Source organism: Rhododendron vialii, chromosome 12a, assembly GCF_030253575.1.
Source record: "Rhododendron vialii isolate Sample 1 chromosome 12a, ASM3025357v1".
In the NCBI taxonomy this organism is placed as follows: Eukaryota; Viridiplantae; Streptophyta; class Magnoliopsida; order Ericales; family Ericaceae; genus Rhododendron; species Rhododendron vialii.
Window position 1 is genome coordinate 24,035,208 of NC_080568.1, and position 20,697 is coordinate 24,055,904.

At 40.0% G+C, this 20,697-nt stretch overlaps 1 protein-coding gene across 7 annotated transcripts; it reads left to right on the forward strand.

Moving 5' to 3' along the window:
• Window positions 1–252: 252 nt before the first annotated feature.
• LOC131310128 (DExH-box ATP-dependent RNA helicase DExH15 chloroplastic) lies at window positions 253–19,380 on the forward strand. 7 transcript variants are annotated; one of them, XM_058336959.1, is made up of 19 exons: window positions 253–845; window positions 2,775–2,950; window positions 3,096–3,209; window positions 4,287–4,395; window positions 4,497–4,583; window positions 5,088–5,206; window positions 5,865–6,042; window positions 6,189–6,788; window positions 6,871–7,149; window positions 8,030–8,236; window positions 10,448–10,813; window positions 15,053–15,289; window positions 15,847–16,067; window positions 17,266–17,365; window positions 17,437–17,583; window positions 17,688–17,845; window positions 18,236–18,399; window positions 18,535–18,806; window positions 18,930–19,380. In XM_058336959.1, exons 1-16 carry the CDS (start codon window positions 333–335, stop codon window positions 17,784–17,786), a joined length of 3,552 nt encoding a protein of 1,183 aa, XP_058192942.1. In that variant the 5' UTR covers window positions 253–332; the 3' UTR covers window positions 17,787–17,845; window positions 18,236–18,399; window positions 18,535–18,806; window positions 18,930–19,380. The 7 variants fall into 7 exon arrangements, with proteins under 7 accessions (XP_058192942.1, XP_058192941.1, XP_058192940.1 ...); XM_058336958.1 differs by having other exon boundaries at window positions 18,535–18,584; XM_058336957.1 differs by having other exon boundaries at window positions 18,240–18,399; window positions 18,535–18,584.
• Window positions 19,381–20,697: the final 1,317 nt, after the last annotated feature.

Consider the following 20,697-nt stretch of genomic DNA (forward strand, 5'->3'; position numbering starts at 1 on the left):
CAAGTGCAATTTGCACAATTGGTTCCATTAGTAGGAGGAAATGGAAGTTAGTGATTGTACTTAATTGACGCAAAATCAAAACTACAGGGTTAAAATCGAGCAAATTAAAATTATAGGGATCAAAGTGACCAAATACCAAACTAAAGGGATCATTTGAGTAATTTTCCTAAAAAATTACGTAACTAAAAACGGAAAAATCGCAAACCTATAAAATTATCTAAAAAATCACAACCAAACAAGGTCTTAGGCAAATTTAATTTCCTACGAACACACGTCAGTACTCCTCCGTATATTCCTCAGTCCGGATACCTCATCTGAATCTCTCTCCCGCCATGAACGCCCTCTCCACTCTCTCTCCTCCGCACATCTCCGCATTCCATCCCAGCAAAACCTCTCCATTTCTCCACCCGGCCAAAACCCCTACTCCAACTCTAGTAGAGCCTCTACTAGGGTTTTGCTCCCTCAAACCCCTGCGCACATCGACTCCAAACCACTCGCCGCACTTTCCGGCCTCCTACAAGTTCCCGAGGTCTCTCTTTCCCTCGGAGCCTCAAATTTCCGATGACTTTGAGGACGACGACGACGACGACGAGGAAGCTGCCGATGAGTACGATGACGTGCCCGGCGAGGTTCTGGACGGTGGCGAGCTGAGCGAAGAGGATGAAGTGGAAAGTCCAGTTGATGACGATGACGATGATGGTGCATTGGAAGGGAAACCTGTGTTTGAGGAATTCAAGTGGCAGAGAGTCGAGAGGGTACTTAATGAAGTTAGAGAGTTCGGTGAAGAGATCATCGACGTGGATGAACTCGCTTCCATTTACAATTTCCGAATTGATAAATTTCAGGTCATTTTTACTTTCTGATGGCAACGTCTAACCATTTCGTAGAAGTCGAGTCGAATCTTAAAGGGCGAGTGTTCTTAGGCGTAGCATCTCCTTGACGTTGAGGCAAATTTTCAAGTACCTCTTCACAAGAACTAGAAGTTCATCAACGTGATGTCCGCCTTTTACTTTTCACGAGATTTCCAAGTAATTGCAAATAATTAAGGCACCTACTCTCAAGAGAAACACAAAAAATTAGAGACTTTGTTGAACTTGAGCAAGTATCTGCCAGTGTCTCTTTCTTCAGGGAGACTTCCTACTAGGCTTGTCATCCTTCAAGATCATCAAAGAATGTAATGAAGTGTACAAAGAGCTTTTCTTGCTTTTTTAATCTCAACTTATTTGTATGTGACATGAAGAGTCCTAGTTAGAATGAAAACATCTGGGCCAAGAAGAGTGACATTTTTAATGCAAGTGGCCTTGTTGACGATAACTGAGTAGTCATCCGCTCTGGGGCTGCATTTTTGTATTGCATACGCCTTCCAGTTTAGCCACTACCACACAACTTAGTAAGTGAAGTAGCATTGCATTATGTACTTTGAACCAAGAGCAATAAGTAATTTAGAAATCAAGAAAAATACTTCCCTGAAGTTCCGAAAACTGAGCCCAGATAGGACTTCGGATTGGAGGTCTTCTATGGCATTTTCCCTCGTTTCTATTTTTTTTAAGCTTTGCAGGTCTTGCTTGATCTTATCTGCCAATACTTGAGTTGTCGTCAGCTACTTTGGAATTACCTGGTAGGGTGGATCTTGCCAGCAATAGAAATTGAAACCAGATATATAAAAATTCAAGCTGTTCAACAGACGACGCCAACTCATAATACCATTTCGAGCTTCTTGGATCACATGACCTGCAAGAAAACTTGGTTGCCGGTGTGGGGTCAGCAAACTCCCTTGCGATGCCTAAGTCAGTCGAGATTGTAGAAAAATAGATAAAGAAGAGCTCCAGGATTTCTCTAGAGAGAGAGTCTCTCCTACCTCAGTAGTTGAATGGAGTTGTGTTTATCTAGCATTGGGAGGTGGAATCCCATTAGGATTTTGTCCCTTAGATTTAGGAATGTTAATAAGGCTGACACTTAGTGTAGGCCAATAGCTTTAGCCATCCCACTCTGAGGCCTTCTGTAGGAGCCTCTTGAGGCAGTGGGCTGGTTGCCTATTTATTCCCATACAGCCATACCATACTCCTTGATTTGCCAGTGTCCGAGCAGGGGTCGTTGTCTGAGTAATTGTTGTAAGGGCTATGGAGAAGTGTCGCACGAAGTCTCCTTTGTCCAATTCGTCCTTGGCTTATTCTCTGGCCCAGAAGGGGTCTAGTCGCCCTATTGGTGGGCATCAGTGTGTCTGCTTCTCCACTATGCCTCTTTCTCATAAGCTGCTCGGCTACTCTTCTCGGCCATATGGGCCTACTAGAAATATCTTGTTAGAGCTTGTCCCACATTGGTTGATTATAACCTCCAAGACTAGTATATGAGCCTGAGCGGCCTCTCCACTTATTACCAATTGGTTTTGAGTTGGATGCTTCTACATATCAAAGCTAGGTTTTTGGAGGCTTTTGGACAAGACTCTCTGGATTGTTTTCCTTAAGTGCACCTTGTTCCGTTGTTTGGTGTAGTCCCTATGTTATGGATCTGTTGTTTACCTCTCCATGTCCGGGTCAGGGGTCGCACGTGCGGGGGAGTGTTGTTATAACCTCCAAAACTAGTATACACTATACGAGCCTGGGCGGCTTCTCCACTTATTGTTAATTGGCTTTGAGTTGGATGCTTCAACAATCCTCATCACTCTCCAACTTGCCAATTTGATGTGTATGTGTATATACGTATATTAGTGCAAATTGTGGCGTGTATATGTTGTCTGAAATTGTGGATTTTCCTTTATCTGCTTGACATCTCAGCGATTGGCAATTCAAGCGTTCTTGAGAGGCTCGTCGGTTGTAGTGTCTGCACCTACAAGCAGTGGCAAGACTTTGATTGCTGAAGCTGCAGCAGTCGCAACTGTGGCCAGAGGAAAGAGACTATTCTATACTACTCCTCTTAAGGCATTATCAAATCAGAAATTCCGCGACTTCCGGTAACACTTTTTTCACTTTCATATGAAACGACAAAAAACAAAGATGTTACAGAAGTAGTTGTTGTTCATGAAACACTGCACAGACGAGAGGGCATCAAAATATATCTATTGTCCGTATATCATTATGATTGGTATCCGTTTGCAGTGAGACGTTTGGTGTTGCCAATGTTGGTCTTCTTACTGGTGATTCAGCTATCAACAAAGATGCTCAGGTTATAATCATGACCACTGAGATTCTGCGGAACATGATGTATCGGAGGCAAGTTAAAATGACTTTTGGATTCACTTCCACATTCTAACTTTACAGAACATAGTCATGCAACAAATCCAATGAGCTAAACTTTAAGGCTCTGTTTCAACAGTTGTTGATTGAAGGTCCAATTTCTATAAAAGGAGGAGAACTATATATAAGTACTTGGCTTGTGAACCTAGAGTGAAACATAGGTTAGAGATAGAAGAGTTGCATTTATTATGGTCACTTTAGATTTGACATGAAGGATTTCTATTTTCAAATAAAACCTACTAATTAGTCGTTTAAATTATGTCCAAAAAGCTCCTAAACTCACTGTCAAATCCCATAAGTAGGATATTAAACCTATTTTGAGCTATTCCTACTGAACGATAAAATCAAATCCCTTGATTTGGAATCCACACCTATCTTAACGAAGCCTAATAGACTGTTCATAATTTATTTGGACAAAGCGTTATCTTTTGCTCTTAGCTTTTTTCCAATGCTGCCATGACATCAATAGAATTTGCTGCTATTGCATTTTTGTACGGGAAACCACTAGGGAATGCAAGAGGGTGCAGGCGGGGGCTACAACACACCCCAAATTTCAACTTACTCCCATTTTTCCCATGTAATTTTTGTTATTTATGCTAAAACTTAGTGTTTTGACCCCTTCAAAATCTTATAACTTTACTTTAGCCACTTCAAAATTGAATTTTTCCTACCGCCTTCTCTTTGTACTCTAAACAATTTTACATTTGGCCACCTCTTTCTAAAAATTATGCGTCCACCACATGATACTCACACTCCACTCTTGTCTGTCACACTCCCCATTTTAGAGGCCAAACACATAAGGGAAATGCAGGAAGCGCCAAGTGACTGTGAATGTTATTTACTTAAAATTAATTCAATTGTGAACATGTCAATCCCTCATTATGTCAAGTACGCTATGATTGCCTTTCAAAAAAAGTATGCTATGATTTTGTAAGAGAGTTTCTTTGAATGTAAATGCTCTGTCTTGGCCCCAAAGCAACTGGTATATGTTAATTATACATTCTCGCTGGATGAGTTGATTATTTAGATAGATGGTTATCATTTTCCCTGCAGTGTTGGGAGGGTTTCATCTGAAAGTGGGCTTTGTCATGGTGATGTGGTTGTTTTGGATGAAGTGCACTATCTAAGTGACATGTATCGGGGTACAGTTTGGGAAGAGATAGTGCGTACTTTCCTTTCTCTTAGTATTTCTGCAATAGTTTTTCATTTTTGTTTTACTGAATGCAGTCTTTATGCCTAACTATTGTGCAAATTGTTTTCAAGGTTATTTATTGCCCCAAAGATGTACAACTCATATGTTTGTCTGCAACGGTTGCAAATCCGGATGAGTTAGCTGGTTGGATTGGTCAGGTAATATTGTTTTTGTTTTTTGTGTGGTAAATAATCAGGTAAGGTAAGGTAATATTGTTATCTTAAGTATCCTTTTGTCTGGCGCAAATCGTAGTATCCTATTTCCTACTGGTGAAGTCCTGGAGCAACAAATCAAACAGATCTGTACATGGTGTCAAGGATGAGGCCTCTAACGTGCTTTCTAGTTGCCGATAAAAAATCATAAAAAAAGTACTTTCTTGATCCCATTTCTTACCCTGTGGTAAAAACTAACATCTGCCTTAAAGATAATTCTCGTTCCTCTTGTTCAACTGTTTTTGGGCTCTTTTATGTTGTGAAAACTTGGAGAATGTATCAATAAATTAATTCACATTTCTTAGTTTTTCATCTGAATCATGTGATACTACCTGTTTTACTATTTTGTTCACATCTCAATGATAGCATTCTAAAAAATCTTGGCATTCTTGATCTAACACAAGATGATTGAGCAGTGGACCTACATGTTCTTTTGCTTTTATTTCATAGATTCATGGTAAAACTGAGTTGGTGACATCATCCAAGCGTCCGGTTCCATTGATTTGGCTGTTCTCCACAAAGGGATCTTTGTTACCTCTTCTTGATGAGAAAGGAACAAGCATGAATAGGTAAAGTCCATCAATTATTTCAGCTTCGGTCATAGCCCATGTATTAAACAATGCCGTTCTTTCTTTTACTTTGTTTATCTAATTTTCTGTTTTTTGGAGAGCTATGATGCTTTCCATTTCAGAAAAAAATATTGATCTTATTTTACCCATAATACAATTAGAACATATTTGGATGTCATGCTGTTGAAGGATCCCTCTTCTAGAAGGTCTCTCTAGATGAAGAGGCTTTCTGATGCACGCCATTAAATTATGAGAGCAGTATAAGGTCTTGTTCATGTCTTGTTCCAGAGATCGGGGGAAGGTGGTTCTGAATTTATTTCTTTCGTTATCCTACTTATCTTACTTGTGACTACCAGTAAACATAGAGTCCTTGGATGGTGTGATAATGGGAGATGAATTTTAAACGTCAAGATCCTCTTGGTTATATCTATATGAAGAACTCCGTGTTATAGGCTGCAGGCGTATTAGTAATTCCGTCGCCACATCTCATACGTGGGTCCTATGGTCGACAATCTTGATGAAAATGGACGTGTTTAGTTCGCCATTGTTAGACACCTTCTGCAGTTCCTCTCCTTTCGTCTTTTCCTTACTTCTCACCCTTATACATGTTCGCAAAATATTCTGGCATTGACAACTTGCAAATCTTTTTTTGGATCAGGAAGCTGTCTCTGAACTATTTACAACATTATTCATCTGGAGTCACTCCAGACAAGGACGAGGGGTCTAGAAGGAGGTCTTCGAGAAAACGTGAAAGCAACATGAGCTACAGCACTCGTACTCATATGTATGGACAATCTTTATCAAAGAATGACATGACCTCCATTCGCCGCTCACAAGTATGGAACCAAGTGTTGTGTCTCACTAATTTACTAGTGTTGGCTGTTTTTCCACATTGAATAAGAATCGTTTTGTGGTATGCAGCGTAACCTCCTCAACGAATCACAACTAATTAAGTGACCTGCAATTGTTTCTAACTTTTCAGGTTCCTCAAGTTCTAGACACATTGGGCCACCTTCGCTCGAGGGATATGCTACCGGCAGTTTGGTTTATATTTAGTAGGAAAGGTTGTGATGCAGCTGTTCAGTATCTTGAAGATTGCAATCTCCTAGATGAGTGTGAGATGAGTGAGGTTGAATTGGCCTTGAAGAGGTTCCGAATTCAGTATCCTGATGCTGTTAAGGAGGCTTCTGTGAAAGGCCTTCTGCGAGGAGTTGCTGCGCACCATGCTGGGTGTCTTCCGCTTTGGAAGTCATTTATAGAGGAGCTGTTTCAAGGAGGACTTCTGAAGGTTGTTTTTGCAACTGAAACACTTGCTGCTGGTATAAACATGCCTGCTAGGACAGCTGTTATTTCATCTCTTAGCAAAAGGAGCGAAAGTGGGCGTATTCAAGTAAGATCAAATGATTTGCTTCAAATGGCTGGGCGTGCTGGACGAAGAGGCATTGATGAAAGGGGTCATGTAGTTCTTGTGCAGACTCCCAATGAGGGGGCTGAAGAATGTTGCAAGCTTCTCTTTTCTGCACTTGAACCTCTGGTGTCACAGTTTACCGCCTCATATGGGATGGTGTTAAATCTTCTTGCAGTACATGCTTGGACCCTTCACAATTTTTTCTAATTTAAGTTGACAGCTTTCATTTGGGTTCTTTAGCGTAATTGCTTTGCAGGGTGGAAAAGTTACTCGGGGATCTAACGATGCAGATGGCATGAAAGTTTCCCAACCAGGACGAACTTTGGAAGAAGCAAGGAAGTTAGTTGAGCAGACCTTTGGGAACTACGTGGGTAGTAATGTTATGCTTGCTGCAAAAGAGGAGCTTAGTAAAATACAGAACGAGATTGAAAGGCTCAGTTTGGAAATCAGTGATGAAGCTATTGATAGAAAGAGTCAGAAACTGTTACCGGAGAGGGCATACAAGGAGATCGCTGACTTTCAGAAAGAACTAAGGGTACGTAGGTTTATAGTTTCATTTATCTTCCAGTCTTTGCAATTTTAAACTTTATCCTTGAGTTTGGATGGTTGTTGAAGATATACAGAATTACAGAGTAAATAATAAAGTTATCCCTCGCTCTAACAGTTTAAGCTTTTAGATGAGTTGGTGGTTAACAATCTAATATGGTCTCAGAGCAGGCAATATATCCTGTGTTTGAATCTCACCACCTACCTAATGTTAAAATATTTACCCGTGTTTAGGCCGCTTTTGGAAGAGATCCTGGCTACACGTGAGGGGGTGTGTTGAACATATAAATAATGAAGTTATCCCTCTCTCTAAGAGCTTAAGCTTTTCAATGAGTTGGTAGTTAACAATCTAATATGCTTTGATACCATGTTAAAGCATCCACCTCAAAATCAATTGGCTTTGAGTACAGAGGCCGTCCAAGCTAAAATACTAGTAGTTTGGAGGTTATAATTAACCAATGTGGAACAAACTCTAGCAATGGTTAATACCTTTTTGGTCATTCCTGCATATTGTTTTGCGTATTGAAAATCCACGTAATAAGTTGGAGGAAATGTTTTTGCCTAATTTATCATGATGTGGTTCAAAGCTGAAAGCATTCAAAGTAAAGTTATGCCAATGTATTTTTTTCGTAATGTCTGTGTTATGGCTGCACATAACCCAGAACTGTTGTGAGAGAGTGCCTTTCGAGGTCTATGAACACATTATTTTCTGTAGAAGTTTCCTGCATGTTTGGTGTTAACCTGCCATTTGGTTTCTGTTTGCTTATTTCTATAAAACTAAGTTTTTCTACTTCGCTGTGGTGTTTAAACTTCCAACAAAATGTTTATCTAACAGTCTAGAGAATGGTTTCGATTTTGCTTTTCCCCAGGATGAAAAACGTGTACGTAGTGAACTCAGGAGAAGGATGGAAAAAGAGAGAATATCTACTTTGAGACATCTTCTGGAGGAATTTACAGATGGACAGTTACCTTTCATGACTCTGCAGTACAGTGATGCTGAAGGTGTTCAACATTTAGTGTCAGCTGTTTATTTAGGGAAGGTTGATTCTCCAGATGGCTCAAAACTTAAGGACATGGTGAGTGATTTATTTACGTAAATAAACGTGCTTCTATTCCTCCCAGCTTTGAAACTTGATGTGGTTCGAGGAATGATTCACGAGTACTTTTCTGTTCTCAACTGAAAAGTGCTCTATTTGTTCATACCCATTGTGAGATTGCATTTTTGTTGCCCTAGAAGAAGTATAAAACCTGTAAAGTTTCCTCATATGGAGATGTGCAAGACCTACAACATGTCTTCATTTGGCGAATTGGGGAATGAAAGATGTAATCAACCCACGATTCTGTAGTGGAAATTTCCTTTTGTAACCTCTGAACCTGTATCTACACTTGTCTACTCTATCACCAGTTCTTTCAAACAGACCAAAGGAACTGTGATTAGAATTGCTCGTAGCCCCTTTTGGTGGAAGCTATTTTTCAGTAGACTATAATGCAGATGAAGACACTTAAGAGGAATTGGAGGCATGTGTCAATTTGTTTCTGTTGTCGCATAAGACATGCCGATGGTAATTGTGTCGGTGTGCTTTTAATATGCATTTTGGAGGCTGCTTTTGGTCTAGAAATTGAGAGGCTTATTAGTTGTTATGGAATTGTTGACTTACTTGGGAAGTGGAGAGATTTGAAAAGATGTTTCCAGTGGAGTCATGTTCCTTTATGCTCGCGTTTGCCGTTGCTGTAAAGCTGACGTAGCAGTCGGGGGTAGTGTGTTATGTTATATTTCTACCGTATTTCTAGATTAAAGAGTTCCTCACGTAGAAAATTAGCTATGAGAGCTTGCCAATTATTCCCCTGTTATGTTTTTTTTGAGTATAAGGTTCGTTTCTTTGTTAAAGCCTACAGAGTTGAGTTGAATAGTTGAGTGTCTACATAGGGGAGAGGAAAGAATGAAGAAATGGAAGTGGGGATGGGGATGGGATGGGAAGTCTGTTTCTTTGGTTGCCTTTCCAATATTAGTTGAGTACTAATCAGATCTTCGCTCGTAGTGAATAAAACTGACACGTATAGCTGACCTAAATATTTGGGAAGCACGGTTGCTCGTTGTGGTTCAATCAATTGTTGCAGAGACATTACTATCTCTCTTGAAAGTGGATGTCCTCTTATTGCTGACTAATGATTTAGGGCGAGTTGGGAAGTGTGGGTACCTTTCTCTTGATTTCCTCTTTGTTTTGTACCAGTGCTGTGCCTCAATACCTTTGAATAAAAACTGACACGTATAGCTGACCTAAATATTTGGGAAGCACAGTTGCTCGTTGTGGTTCAATCAATTGTTGCAGAGACATTACTATCTCTCTTGAAAGTGCATGTCCTCTTATTGCTGAATAATGATTTAGGGCGAGTTGGGAAGTATGGGTACGTTTCTCTTGATTTCCTCTTTGTTTGTTTTGTACCAGTGCTGTGCCTCAATACCTTTGGCATTATTCAATTCTTTTCTCCTCCACAAGATTTTCTGATCTAAGTCGGTATCCTTTACTCTTGTACAGTTTTGTATGGATGTTTCTAAACCTCAATGAAACTTAACCTCTTTTATGTTTTGGATATAAGTTAGAATTTTCTTCAATCTATACCCACATTTATTCCTTTTGTTTGGATATCCAATTGATAAGCAATTACGTATCTGTCATCGTTGTCACATGCAGATGCATAAAAGAGAACTGGTTTTGCTATTTTGGTTTCACTATGATCTCCGAGCTTGTACTTTTCTAGGCTGCTTGAAGTCTTAAATTCTGGTTTTTTCAGTCAGTTGTGGTTTAAGCCCACATAGCGAGTTTGGTTAAACTATCAGAGGGATGATGGCTATTTACCAGTCCCTATATTTGTTCCATCTTCTGGAGCTGACTTGGGAATGAATCCAAAACCTAAGGAATTGGAGGAATCGAAGCAAACCGTGAAGTCCCAAAATGGGAGAAAGTCACTTTTTGTCTGAAAGTTTCCGTTGATGCATTTTTCTCTCATAGCATGATGATGGTGAACCAAAGCCCGAACTTACATACCCATACTGAAATCATATTACATTATTAGTTTGTGGAAGTATCTCATGCATCAGTACTTCTTTGGGTTGCTATTTATTTGTTAACCAAGTAATCCTTCATCTGAAGCTTTGGTTATGGCTTGTCTTGATTCTTTGTTGATTAGGGCGTATTGAACTTCTACTCTTGCTAGAGTTGTCTTTCACCTCTTTTCCAAGTGGAGAACAGAATTGAAATGTGTTTTTTCTTTCTCCTTTGTTACAGGTTTATGCGAATGATTCTTTTGCATTAAATGTAGTAGGCCCAGAATTCTACTGTGCTGACACTGAAAAGCGACAGAAAATCGAGTTATCTTATCATGTGGCCCTCGGTTCAGATAATTCTTGGTATCTTTTCACAGAGAAGTGGGTCAAAATGTTGTATAAAACAGGCTTCCCTAATGTTGCCTTGGCTCATGGTGATCCTTTGCCTCGAGAGACTATGAGGATGCTACTTGATAAAGAGGAAATGCAGTGGCAGAAACTAGTGAATTCTGAACTTGGTGATTTATGGTGCATGGATGGATCTCTAGACACGTGGTCTTGGAGCTTAAACGTGCCGGTGGTGAATAGTCTTTCCGAAGATGATGAGGTAATAAGCATAGTTGTGATGGCTTAATGCGTTACTTTTACCTTTTATGTTGCAGAAGTATGCTAGAATATTTATCTTCATTCGAGTCGTTGCCGCATATAGATGTTGTAGACATCCTAATTCGACTTTGTAAATGTTTAAGCCATTTACAAGCCCCGCCTTGGGGGAATCCGATGATGAAGGGATTTCTCGTGTGTTTTGATTTGAAGAACGGAAGGTTTGTCGGGCTTTTGAAAGGTTGGAGTATCCCTTACGAGCGCTTAAGAAGCCCGTGATGTAGTAGGTTTAAGGTTATGTATGTCTTTTTGAGTCCTTTGTAGTAGAGGGTCTATAAATAGGAGTCTAGAGTGCTCATTAGGTAGTTTTTTTTGATGTATTGATAAAAGAATATAGAGAGCTTTTGCTCCTTGTATCCCATTTTTGGATTTATCTCTCTTATGAATCTATCCCTTGATTTGGTTTGCATCATTTGGTATCAGAGCTTCTAGGCTCGATCCCCACCATTCATCTCGCCGGAAACCTGAACCTCGCCGGAAAATCTTGCTAGAACCCTAAAACGGCGCCGGAAAAATCTCGCCGGAGCCCCTATTCCACTCAAAACCAACAGATATGCTCAAGCCCAGCTCTTACATCTCGATTTCGACTCCTAAACTTACAGAATCGACCATTCGAAGCTGATTCTTGCTGTTACAGACATCAAAACCCTATTCCGACCTGATTCAGAGCATTTCGAGTGCTGCTCAACCATTTTCGGACCTGTTCAAGCACCCTAGGGCACTCGTTTTGGGATTTCGAACAAGACCCAGTCATTTTCGAGCCTAATCCATCATTTTGAGACCAGATCTGCCTGTTTCGGACCATTTCAGCACCTGTACAGTGTGCGAAGTGCTCGGAACAACCCTCGATTCAACTCGAATCAGTGATTTCCGGCCTTGAATCACTCAAATAGCAACTGTTCTACTTGTTTCGAGCCTTGAATTCGTGATTCAAGTGCCTTTCGGCACTCAAAACAAGGGCCCTGACCTGCAAATAGCTATTTAGGTCCTTGAAGCACTGTTTGGATACTCGATTCAGTATTTGGGTTTGCGAATCAAGGGTTTCAAGCTTGACCCAGTGGTTTCAGCCTCTGTCAAGCGATTTACAGGTTTGATTTTGGCTGGTTTTATCTCGTTTGTTGTGATTTGCTGCGATTAGTGTCGATTTCCATTGTTTTGTTGGGTATTTGAGGCTATTTGGTGACTGAGTTAACTTGGTTTAAGTATTTTGGCTGAGTTGTATGCTGAGTTGACTGGTTTTGGGACTGAGTTGACTGGGTTTGTGATTGAATTGGCTGATTTTACCATTGGAATGACTCATACACCTAGGGATAGAGTTGAAGGAAGAAGGGAAGGTGGAGGTAGAGGATTTTTGGTGAACAATGGTGAAGGATTGAACGTTATTCCACAATCTGGAAGGGAAAATGATTGCAATTCAAATGAAAATAGGAATGAGATTAAAGAGTTGAATGAAGAAGTTGCTACCTTGTATGATAAGGTGCAACTAATGTTACTGAAAAGAGAAGTTGCTACTTTAGAGAAAAAGTTGCAACATTTGTCTGTTTCATTAAGAATATTGATGGCTATTATGATTTCAAGTCCTATGAAAATCTCAAACCGGATGTGCTAGAGGAAGAGACAAGCCTAAACCCGGATGCATTTGAGAAGGACAAGGAGCATTGTTATTGTGATGAGTTCTCACATGATATTCCTATCTTTGATGAGCTCTCACTTGAAGAGCTTGGAGCTGATTTTAAAGATGGTAGTTTCAAAGTCCTCCCCATCTTTTGATGAGTTCCCAAATGAGGAACTTGGAAATGATCTTGAAGTGACTCCATATTGGAGAAGATCTTAAGGTTGATAATGCCTACGAGATTAGAAGTAATTTTGAAGATGATCTCGTCTTTAAGAGTGGTGAACCGGAAGATGTTCCCATCGATGACGAGTTTGAAGAAGAGTATTGTGTTGACGATGAAGAGGGAACGCTTGTTAATATGGTCAAGGAAAGCTTCTTTATGACTAGGCAAGAAAGCAAGGAAGTGATAGAAGAAGTTCCTTATGCTTTGGTTGTATCACCAAAGATGGATGAAGTCGTTTTAGATCATCCACCAATGGTTGGAGATTTTGGAGAGCCAAAACTTGATGATTGCTTCCATTATTTGCCTTCTGAGTTGCACATGGTGCAAGGGGTGATCAAATTGGTTCATTTTCCTAGTACACTCCATTCGGTATTACCGAAAGAGGGAAAAGATGATTTAGGTCAGCTTGTTGACCCTTTGCGTTTTGTCTTCAAGCAAGCAAGTTTTGAATATTGTGTGGTGACTTTTCAACATGCTAAGGTGGATGGGTTTTGGCACGACTTGGGGGTGTTTATGTTGAGCTACTCCGAAGATATTTTGATTCACAAGAGACATGGCAAATGGGCGATTTCTTGGCACATAAGCAAGGACTCAGTGGATGTACACAAACAAAAGCTCATTTTGAAGATGGGTTATTGCATGAGGGTGATGTGAATTAAGGAAATGCAGTCACATTCCTAATTCGGAGCTGCATAATAAATAGGTCTATAGTTCTATGTTTTCTTTATTTAGTTGTCTTGAGTCTTGTGTCCAACTTGAGGACCAGTTTTTTTTTAAGAGGATGAGTCTGATGCAGTAGGTTTAAGGGTATGTATGTCTTTTGGAGTCCTTTGTAGTAGAGGGTCTATAAATAGGAGTCTAGAGTGCTCATTAGGTAGTTTTTTTGATGTATTGATAAAAGAATATAGAGAGTTTTTGCTCCTTGTATCCCATTTTGGGATTTATCTCTCTTATGAATCTATCTCTTGATTTGGTTTGCATCAGCCCGTGTGCACCGTTAGAAAGTCTGTCCCCTTAGGAAGTGTCAGCCGCGACTCCGGAAGTTGCGGCTGCTAGATGTTTGTGCCGATCTCCAGATAATCGTTCCCCTTCAACCATTTGAAGTTTTCACTGCTCAACTGATCTTCGTGCTTTTAATCCATAAAAGCCACAAAATCAAGCACGTTTCTTGATACTGAGCACTGAGGGATCAAGGTGGGATAGTCTCATAGTCCCATGAACTAGCCTCTTTTGCTTGGGTAAATGTGGAACAATGGCTGCTCCACGTTGCAGCAGCCGCTTGATGTTGGCCACTAGACCTTAAGTGCTGGCCACCAGATTAGAAGTGCAGGCCACCAGATCTTATGTCGGCCACCAGTTGGTTATGCACCAGAACCTTCTGCTTTATCTATTTTGTGTTTATTCACTGTGTATTCCCATTCCCAGATCCCCCTTTTACTTTCCTGTCGTCACCTTTAATGGCTTAATTACTAGCGAAATTAATGAACAAACTGAAACATTTTATGTCAAACAACTGGAGGTCAACTGTTTAGTTGGGCGAATAGGGGTGCCTAAGACCCTTGGCTCCTGAAACAAAACTCTGTGGTTTCTTGGTTCCTAAAACTAAGTGGCAACTCAAAACAGATAAAGTGTGCCGCAATGGGCACTTCTGATCTAGACACGCCGTAATGGGTGTCAAGAATTCCGCCACAACGGGTGGATATCCACAGATGCCAATGTAAATAGTGTATGAATATCCTTCTGAAAGCTCATTTGGCTTGGATCTTACGTTAAGTTGCAACCGCCCTGTTAAAAGCTTTCCAAAAAAGCGTGTACATCGTACATTTGTGGCAGTGGAAGATGGTTTCTAGTATCTAACTTTTCCTCTTATAACTTATATTCCGATTAACGATGTTACTATGCTCAACTACGCGCATAATTTGTAGTTCATTATAAGGCTAGTATTAGGAATTGACTACTAATTAGAACATTTTTATGATTCAGTCGTACAGCAGCACACGCTAACACAGAAACACATAAAAAGTGGTTAGTCCCATGTGTTTAAATTTGGAAAGCTCAACATGGCGCCTCATTTCATGGTGGAGCCTGACCTCAAGTCATTAACACAGAGTAGTACTTCCAATCAATATGTCAGCATCCATTTCAAGTTACTCTTTCCGTCTACCCTCTTCTTCTGTCTGCGATCTTCAGCAATTTTGTGATTCCGGTTCTGAGTTCTAATCGTTTGGGTCTTTAAGTTATTTTCCAGAGTTTTTGTTTTCCGCAGGGCATATGGTTGTTGTTTCTAAAATTTAAAAGCTTTTACCAAAAATGAATTAGTGATTGACATACTTTTTTAATGTTAGGTGCAACAATTTTCGCAAGAGTACCATAGTGTACTAGAATGTTATAAGGACCAAAGGAATAAAGTTGCGCGCTTGAAGAAAAAGATCTCCCGCACAGAAGGCTTTAAAGAATATAAGAAGATTGTAGATATGGCAAAGTATAGTCGGGAAAAAATTCGACGCCTGGAGGCTAGATCAAAGCGCTTGATTAGTCGGATAGAGCAAATTGAGCCATCTGGCTGGAAGGAGTTTGTGAAGGTAATGGAGCAAAATTTTGAATTTATAATGTTTGCTGACATTTCAAAAACTTTATTTCTGATAGTAATTTTTGGTATAGGTGCATGTGCCAGTTTAGCCCTCGATGTGCATTTGAACAATGTTATATTTACATTTGGTATGTTATTACTGCAAAGTACTGTGTATATCATGTACTTCTCCATACTTTTGAATCCGTAAATCGTCAATTTCTGTCAATGCGGGGTAAAACGAGTACAGTGGTTCTATGTTATAGCTTAAGGAACTAACCAAGTATGTTATCTGGGTCTTAAGAAATACAGACTTTATCCCTTTAGCATGCCAGTATTTGTTATCTAGCAGTCTCTTGAACAACATGCCAATCATTCTATTGTCAAATAATTCCAATAACATCCATTTGCGTGGTATGATCAAGATGGAGAATTGTTACTTTGCGTAAACAGGCTTAGGAGGTGAAGGACTAGTTGTTGTAACAGAATAACCTGATAAAATTACTCGATTAAGCTGGGCACCTGGAGTTGTATAAATTTGATTAAAAAGATTATGAAAATGTTTGCCAGGTTAGCAATGTCATACATGAAGCCAGGGCAATGGATATCAATACACGAATGCTATTTCCACTTGGTGAAACTGCAGCTGCAATTCGAGGAGAAAATGAACTCTGGCTTGCTATGGTTCTTCGAAATAAAATCTTGCTAGATCTAAAGCCTGCACAGCTTGCTGCTGTTTGTGGAAGTCTAGTTTCTGAAGGGATTAAAGTTCGTCCTTCTAAAAATAACAGGTACGATCTTTGTTTCTAGATGTCGGGAACTTAATATTTTTGTTGCTTTTTCTGTGGGTATGCTGAGACTGCTCAGCTCCAAAGTATACTTGTTAGAACTTTCTGTGCAAAGTATACAATTTACTGGAAAGCTGGGGTATTTAGAAGTCTTATTGAAGTTGAATGAGTACACAGTCTTTGAATGGGTCCTTTTGTCTTTTTTATTGCATTTTCTGACTTAAAGAGTACCAAAAGTTGGAAATATGCGAGGGAATCAGACTGCCGAAATCAAATAAGCCCTCTTACTAACGGTTGGTTTCCTAACTTGGGATGTTTGGAATTGATTTGAGCTGGGGGTTTAGTGTTGCCAATCATTTGACCATATATGAGGCGTCGTAGAGTTTCTTGGGTATCAGGCCACATGTTAAATCTCTTTTGTTTGTACCAGCATCTATGGAAATGAAAATATGTGTAGTTTACTTAATTATGGCCTTATTTTGTGTGAGATTTACTATCATGCTGAACTGCTGAATTTTTCGCAAATTCCATGTGGGGAAGCTATCTCATTAAGGCCAGTTTACAGTTTTATGAGCCATCCAACCATCTTAAGGTAATGGATACCAACCAAAACCAAACTAAACCATGTGTTCCCATCTATTTGGGTCGCAATCTAGAGGTGTCCAACCCTCTTTATTTTAAGTTTTCTTCCTCTGTGTATAAGATTATGAATGGATTGTTGGTGCTAAAATGTTCAGAATATAATTTAGCTGTTAGCAAAATGTAGAGTTGGATGAGTGGTGTTACGAGGAAATGCCCTATTAGGAAAACTCGTAAGTGGCACCAATTGACAATGAAATTAGATAAAGTCGCTTGATATGAAATGTCCATGTGCATCATGGACCAATTAATGCGTCTGGAAGTCAGAGGGATTGAAAAGAAATAGAGGCGATAAGGTTGACATGAAGATATTAAACTTACCTGAGGATATGATCACAAAAGGAACCAACGGGAGGAAATGGGTTCTCGTATCCTGCTTGTAATTGATAGTATTATTATTGGTGCCGTGGTATCATCTCCATAACTATGAGCAAAATATCTATAGACAAAGCAGGAGAGCACCATCAACAAATGCATTCATGTTTCACTAATTGCTTGACATCCCTTTGACCCAATTTAGATATTGATTACACAGCCTGTGATTCTAATTCATTATCTGCAGCTATATGTATGAGCCTTCCAATACCGTGATACAAGTCATCAATTTTTTGGACGAACAACGAAGCTTTCTTCTACATCTTCAGGAAAAGCACAATGCAACTGTAAGTCAATATTTTTGGTAACATTTGGGTAAAGCATGTACAATCACAATGAGCATGTTTGTTGTTTACAGAAATCATGCTGTTTGGATAGCCAATTTTCTGGCATAGTAGAAGCCTGGGCTTCTGGATTAACTTGGAGGGAAATTATGATGGATTGTGCTATGGATGAAGGAGACCTGTCTCGCCTCTTACGACGAACTATGGATTTATTAGCTCAGGTATGGAAAATATAGTAACACATGTATACGTATTCCACTTCTGAGGTATTTCCTTGCAGTGGACAATGATACATTTGCATAATGTTAGCATTCCCTAATTGCAGATTCCTAAGTTGCCTGATATCGACCCATTGCTAAAAAGTAACGCAGTGACCACTTCCAACATCATGGACCGCCCGCCAATAAGTGAACTGGCTGGATGAAAATTTAAGGCATTCAAGGCATACATCTGTGATATAACGTCGTTTTCTCTGAGAGTCAGGTAAATATAGGTGCTTCACTTGAACTCCAGTAATCCATATCATTTCTTGAACTTCGCAGTTTTCGTAGACAAACACATTGCAATAATAAAAACATAGTACATTCTTCGTGGAATATACATTGAGACGGCGTAATTGGAGAAGTGCCTTCGTGGCGATGCATGATCAAGTACTTATCAAAAATGAAGGGAAATATCTAAAAGAACAATGTACATGTAAGTGCATTTAAGAGGAGAGCTGTAATACTTGCCAGCAAAAATGATTAGGTAAAAGTTCTGCAAAACAAACAAATTGTTAAGACCTGCTGTATGATCGAAGAACTGTATTGACTATTCCTTGTCTGATTTTTTGTTTTAAGCAATACTTAACGAATTCACCTTTTTTTGTGCTAGCAAGATTCTCTCTCTACCAAAGGCATTCTTTATTATTACTAATGTGGTGGCATTGGAGAGACCAACTGACTCAAGTTGGGGAAATGAAACCTGACATTTACTGCTTCGAAGAAGTCCTGAATTGGTAGCATGCCCCTATGTGCTGCTCGAAGGGTTGCATTAAGGTAAGATTTTATGTTGAATCAGAACTAAGTTCTCATGCTCATGCTCATGCGAGGATCCATCATGTGGTACCTCATGTGATGCAAAATAAGATCCACTATTTTCCTATTTGATGATTGGAGCCTTTCATTTTGTAGGTCTCAATGTCGTCCATGCAAAAATTCAAGATGATAAAAACTTAGTCGAAGTATGTTTGACAGAAAAGATATTGACGGTCTCTAATTGTATATTCTCTTGTTACAAATATGCTTCATTCAGATTGTCCGATCAACCTGATTTTTTGCATAAAGGATGAGCACGTTGAGACTTCTGAAATGTACTGCTCGGATTGTCGAATGATACTAGAGAGAGAGAGAGAGAGAGAGAGAGAGAGAGAGAGAGAGAGAGAGAGAGAGAGAGAGTACAACTTGTATGTTTTTTTAAGGCAGATTGACAGAGCTAAGCCCTTTTTAATGGCATTGAGCACTGCTTGATCTTATGTACCTGTTTCTGACAATCGAATGTTATTAAAGTAGTTTATTTTTCATCACAGATTCAACTGGCTCGCAAAAATTTGTGACTCTGGTGTCAGAAGTTTTGAGCAAGGCGCAGCTACAGAAGAGTTGTTTGTGGAGGAACGGTATCCAAGTGAATTCAAAGTTAATTGGCATCCATCTTCAGATGCTCGTCTGGCCCTTAGGGAAGGCTGGTGAGTATGTTGTTAAACATATAAAGTTGCTCATAAAGTTGAGCCGTGTATTTATTCATTGCTCTGGATGATGATGTAGGCATATTTATTCTCTCCTTATTATGATATGGCTCGAGCAATTTGTCCCGAACAGTTGCTGGGGAGAGTCTGTTTCCATTTACTATATTTTGGCTAGTCTTGTGAAGAGAATCTCTCTTTTTTCTTCTCTGTATCAAAGTCATGGCGGTTTCTGTGGTCCGGGGACTCTGGACCAGTTTCTTGTTCTCCATGATGGATTAGTAGAAACTGTTTCATATCTTTAACGGACACTATGGCAATACAGAAAGCACTCTTACTTCACTTTCTTTTCGCACCGCATTCTAAAAGTTCTAATTTTGTTAATGGTCGGAAACTTGGTCCTTCCTATCATTTCACTCTTGCCACAACTAGTTCAAAATCTGTGCTCAACAAAGCCGGTCTTTAACATTTTGGGGGTCCGAGGCAAACTCCCAACACGGGGCTTCTAGACATCTTCAAGTCTTGGGTGATACTTTTTTCCTCCCAGGAGGTTGAACAATGCCAGTGCACAAGACTACATATAAATTGTGAAAGGATTGAATCAGATTAGAGATCCGTTTTATCGATCATTTGGTTGAGTGTCCGTAGTCGCCCAAGAGAAGCCATTCAAAAAGTCAGTTTTCTTCATCCAATAGCTGCGATACTTACCAGTTGATTAGTATGGGAAATGAGAGGGTAATGAGAACAACATACAATACGAAACTCGGTATATGTATGTGAATCGTTAATCACACAATTGGGAAAAAAGAAAAAGAAAAAGAAAAGAAGAGAAATTACATGTTCTGTAGTCTGATTCTTTTTTTCCCAAACATTGTTTGTAGTTTGTTCACTTGAAAAGTGGAACTATAACAGCGCGGCTATTGCGCCCAATAAGGGGAAATTTCAACTGTGCTGAGAACCCCTGGAAATGATGGTAGAAGTTAGGGTGTAAAATAAAGGTCCGCCTCAGCCCAAGCTGACTCATTGTTAATCGAGCAATCCCAGCCCAAACCCACCTCCTGCCACATTCAGGGTGCTCGAGCTGTGTCGACTCACTTTACAAGAACCCAGACGACCATGAGTGTTCATGCAACGATCTGGGATTGGGCCTGGGCTCTAGGCCCAAATCCGGCTCAAAACGTCTAGTTTCAGGCAGCACGATCAGTTTGCCACCAAGCAGGACTTGGCTCGGGTTGGGCATCAAAACTATGGCCCACGCCCAACCATGGGTGCCGGGCTGTGGGCCTGCAAGTCATTATCTGCAGGATTTTGTCAGACACAAGAGCTTGCATGTCCTCTTGGAGAGATCCCAGCAACGGATCAAAACAAGCAAATTTCTATAGGACGTAATATACCTAAGTTCGTGTTACCTTATAGAGGGTTGATCTCTAGTAGCCCCTGTTTTTCGGCTGTCTTCGGCTTGCTTTCTTCAGATGCCTTGTTCTTGTACGTAGCTCAATTCTTTCTTATAGGACCGTCAAGGATATTCCCTTGGTCCATGTTCTTTGGTTTGTGTTTGTCAATGAAATCAGCTTACCAAAAAAAAAATCCCAGGGTAGACACAAGCTAATTGGCT

Coding starts and splice junctions, on each gene's coding strand:
- LOC131310128 (XM_058336960.1), top strand. CDS start 333: ATGAACGCCCTCTCCACTCTCTCTCCTCCGCACATCTCCGCATTCCAT. Junction 4,396..4,496: donor GTACAGTTTGGGAAGAGATA/GTGCGTACTTTC, acceptor ATTGTTTTCAAG/GTTATTTATTGCCCCAAAGA. Junction 15,290..15,846: donor GCTGGAAGGAGTTTGTGAAG/GTAATGGAGCAA, acceptor AATGTTTGCCAG/GTTAGCAATGTCATACATGA.